The sequence below is a fragment of the Myotis brandtii genome, unplaced genomic scaffold (genome assembly GCF_000412655.1).
Source record: "Myotis brandtii unplaced genomic scaffold, ASM41265v1 scaffold19, whole genome shotgun sequence".
Classification (NCBI taxonomy): Eukaryota; Metazoa; Chordata; class Mammalia; order Chiroptera; family Vespertilionidae; genus Myotis; species Myotis brandtii.
The window spans coordinates 1,060,683-1,063,470 of record NW_005357075.1 but is presented as its reverse complement, the minus strand read 5'-3'; the positions used below and the strand labels follow the sequence as shown (position 1 = coordinate 1,063,470).

General features: G+C 62.5%; 1 protein-coding gene across 1 annotated transcript in view; it reads left to right on the top strand.

Annotated features, from left to right (window-relative positions):
* Positions 1–2,788, top strand: part of LOC102263792 (chromosome unknown open reading frame, human C8orf58) — an 8,201-nt gene that overhangs the window by 4,080 nt on the left and 1,333 nt on the right. Inside the window, exons 4-9 of the mRNA XM_014538322.1 lie at positions 622–679; positions 832–1,340; positions 1,680–1,844; positions 1,967–2,078; positions 2,207–2,319; positions 2,530–2,636. Coding sequence (XP_014393808.1) covers positions 622–679; positions 832–1,340; positions 1,680–1,844; positions 1,967–2,078; positions 2,207–2,319; positions 2,530–2,636 — 1,064 coding nt within the window. The remainder of the gene's footprint in view (positions 1–621; positions 680–831; positions 1,341–1,679; positions 1,845–1,966; positions 2,079–2,206; positions 2,320–2,529; positions 2,637–2,788) is intronic.

Below are 2,788 nucleotides of genomic sequence, written 5' to 3'. Positions count from 1 at the left end.
GTGTGTGTGTGTGTGTGTGTGTGTGTGTGTTGGTGGCCCCCTTCCTGCCCGACCCCGGGGCTGCCTGGGAGACGTGGAGAGTCCTCCACCCTCGCCAGTCTCAGTTTCTGCACCTCAGTACCAACTGGGGCGCCCAGATGGTAGGAGGGCCTGGCACCAGGTGACAGTGGGTGACAAAGCGACGGCTCCTCCTACCCCCCTACTTCCCTTTCTTCTGTATAAGCTTTTTCTTTTCATCTCTCCACAGAGTCCTCACTCTTTCTCACTTAAAAGAACTAAAGCCCCACCTGGTCGGGGCTATTACTTTAAATTAACCCCCCCCGCCCCCCCGCAGCTCCAGGAGAGCTCCTCAGCCTCCGGGTGCCAGGCTGCAGCCCAGGCTTCGGTCTCTGTGCCCTTCCCCTCGCCCTGAGGGGGTGCAGTCACACCCCGCCTTGGGGAGCAGTGGGCGAGGCTTCAGCTCCCCACTTAGGGCTTGGAGGTCCTAGGCAGACCCAGGGGCAGGAGTGCAGGGGCCCCCGGGAGGAAGCACCCCCTCCTCAAAGGAAGAGGGGCCGTCCCAGGGGCTGATGAAAGGAGACCCTCCCCAACAGCCCACCACGCGGCCCCTGCTGGCTGTGACCACTAACAACTCCTGCGGCGGGAATTCCGCCGAACGGCTCCAGGAGGGGCTGCCGAGGTGGGCGGGGCTGCCGAGGTGGGCGGGGCTGTGCCCTGCAGGCTCCTCCCTTCACCTGTGGCCCAGCCACGCCTCCCCGCGGAATGCGCTCAGCTGCCAGGAATGCGGGGCGGTGCGGGCAGCCTGCCCGGCCTGAATCCCTCTCCTTGCAGGTGGGTCTGGCCAGAAGCTGGCACGAGGGTGTGTAGTGCCTGGAGTCACCAGCTCCTACCGCCGGATCCCGGACGCCTGCGGAGAGTGCTCATCGGACTCCTGGGAGGGGGATGGCGAGCTGAAAGGTCTCCGGACGCAGGTGCCGCTTCCCAAACTGGCCTTCCTGGACTCGGGAGTGGAGATGGCCGTTGGGGACAGCTCCCTGGCCATCTCTCCACGCCTTTCTCAGGACTCCCTGGACTCTGAGCCCGTGGGGAGCCCTGAGCTCCTGGTCCTGCCCATGGAGCCTTCTGCCCACTGGGGCCGGCTCCTGGCCAGCCGGAAGCTAGAGCGGGTGCTGGAGCGGTCCAGCCAGCTCCCGACTTCACCTGCCAGCTTGTCACACCACCACCGCTCCCGGAAGCCTACAAGGAAGCCTGAGTATGAAATGCCCCCTGTTGGAGCAAGGGACCAGGGGGCCACCAACGCAGAAACTGACCTAGAGGCAGGCCTGGGAGAAGCAGAGGTGGTGAGTGGCCCCTCTCAGGCTGGGTGAAGAGTGGGATGGCGATGGCCCTTTCACTGGGGGGTGCTGGGGCTCCCCATTTCTTCTCCCCGGAGCTCTCTCGGGGTGGGGCATTTCTGTCCCTAATCATGGGTTGTGTCTCAGCTCCTGGCCTCACCCCACTCCCAGCTGTGCGGAGGTGGGCAGGTATGAGGTTTGCCTGGCACCACGGCTGGCTGGGCATTGGGAGGCCAGTTGGTTGCATGATCCTCCTTTCCCTGCCTGTTCTGCTCCCATCTGATGGCTGCCAAGGGAGGGAGTCTGACTGAGTCCAAGTTTCCCCTCCCTTACTCTGCCCTACAGGGGAGGGGCATGGGGCCTGAAGCCGGGGCCTGCCCTCCCGGGCAGGGTCTTCACTACCTGGAACACCTGTGCCTGGTGCTGGAGCAGATGGTGAGGCTGCAGCAACTCCACCTGCAACTGCAAGCCCAGAGGCCCCCTGTGGTGAGCGAGCCACGTGGCAGCCAGGCGATTGGGTGGGCACGTGAGTGGGGGAGGCACAGGGGGGTGGGACCCCTGGCACCAGGGCTTCCTTCAGAACAGCCTAGGTCTCTGCTCAGGCTCTGACTGCCCTTCTCTCCTGAACGCAGGGCCCTGTAGAGAAGGAGGAGTCGACTGTGGCCCCTTCACCTCCACCCTCTCATGCCCCAGGCAGTGAGGTACAGGGGTCATGGGAGCTGCTCAGCCAGACTCGGGAGACAGGTATGGGGCAATTGTGTCTCCCTCTGTGCTCTGCCTGCCCAGGGCCCCAGGCAGACCCCCTGAGCCCTGGGCTTGGTGGGTGTGTTCCTGTTCCTGGCCCTGGGTAACCCGATTCTCTTTCTCTGAAGGCGAAAAAGGAGCTTCACCCCCAAAGGTAGGGGTGCCCAGTGCCAACCCTTTCAGGGTGTCCAGAGTCCCAGCAGAACCCGCTCACACCTTTCAGTCCTCCCAGAGTCACAAGGTAGGTGATGGATATGTGTGGGGCAGGTGACAGGTGGAGGTGCGGGTGGTTGGCTTGTGTGGATACCCTAAAGGCCAGAAACTCTGGGAAAATGAGAGGATTCGTGTTTGGAGCAGGTGACTTCTCCGGACTGTGGTGACAGCTGCCTCTGGTAGTATGGGGTATGTTGTGGGGTGGGGCTCTGTGGTGACCCCCTCATTCTCTGCTCAGCGGGATCTCTCCCACTGGAACAAGGTCAAGGTCCTTCTCAATCGGATTCGCTGGAAGAGCCCTCAACACCCTGAGCCTCCTGCCCCTCCTAATGGCCCTGCTTTCAGGTGGGTACTGTGGCCCAGCTCAGTTAGGGCAGAGGGTGGAGCCCGATGGACCAGGATGAGAGATTGTACTCCTAGTTCTCTTTGTCCCTCTGAAATCTGAGTGACATAAACAGTCTTGGAGAGGGTGCTGGAAGAAACAGGAAGTAGTTTAA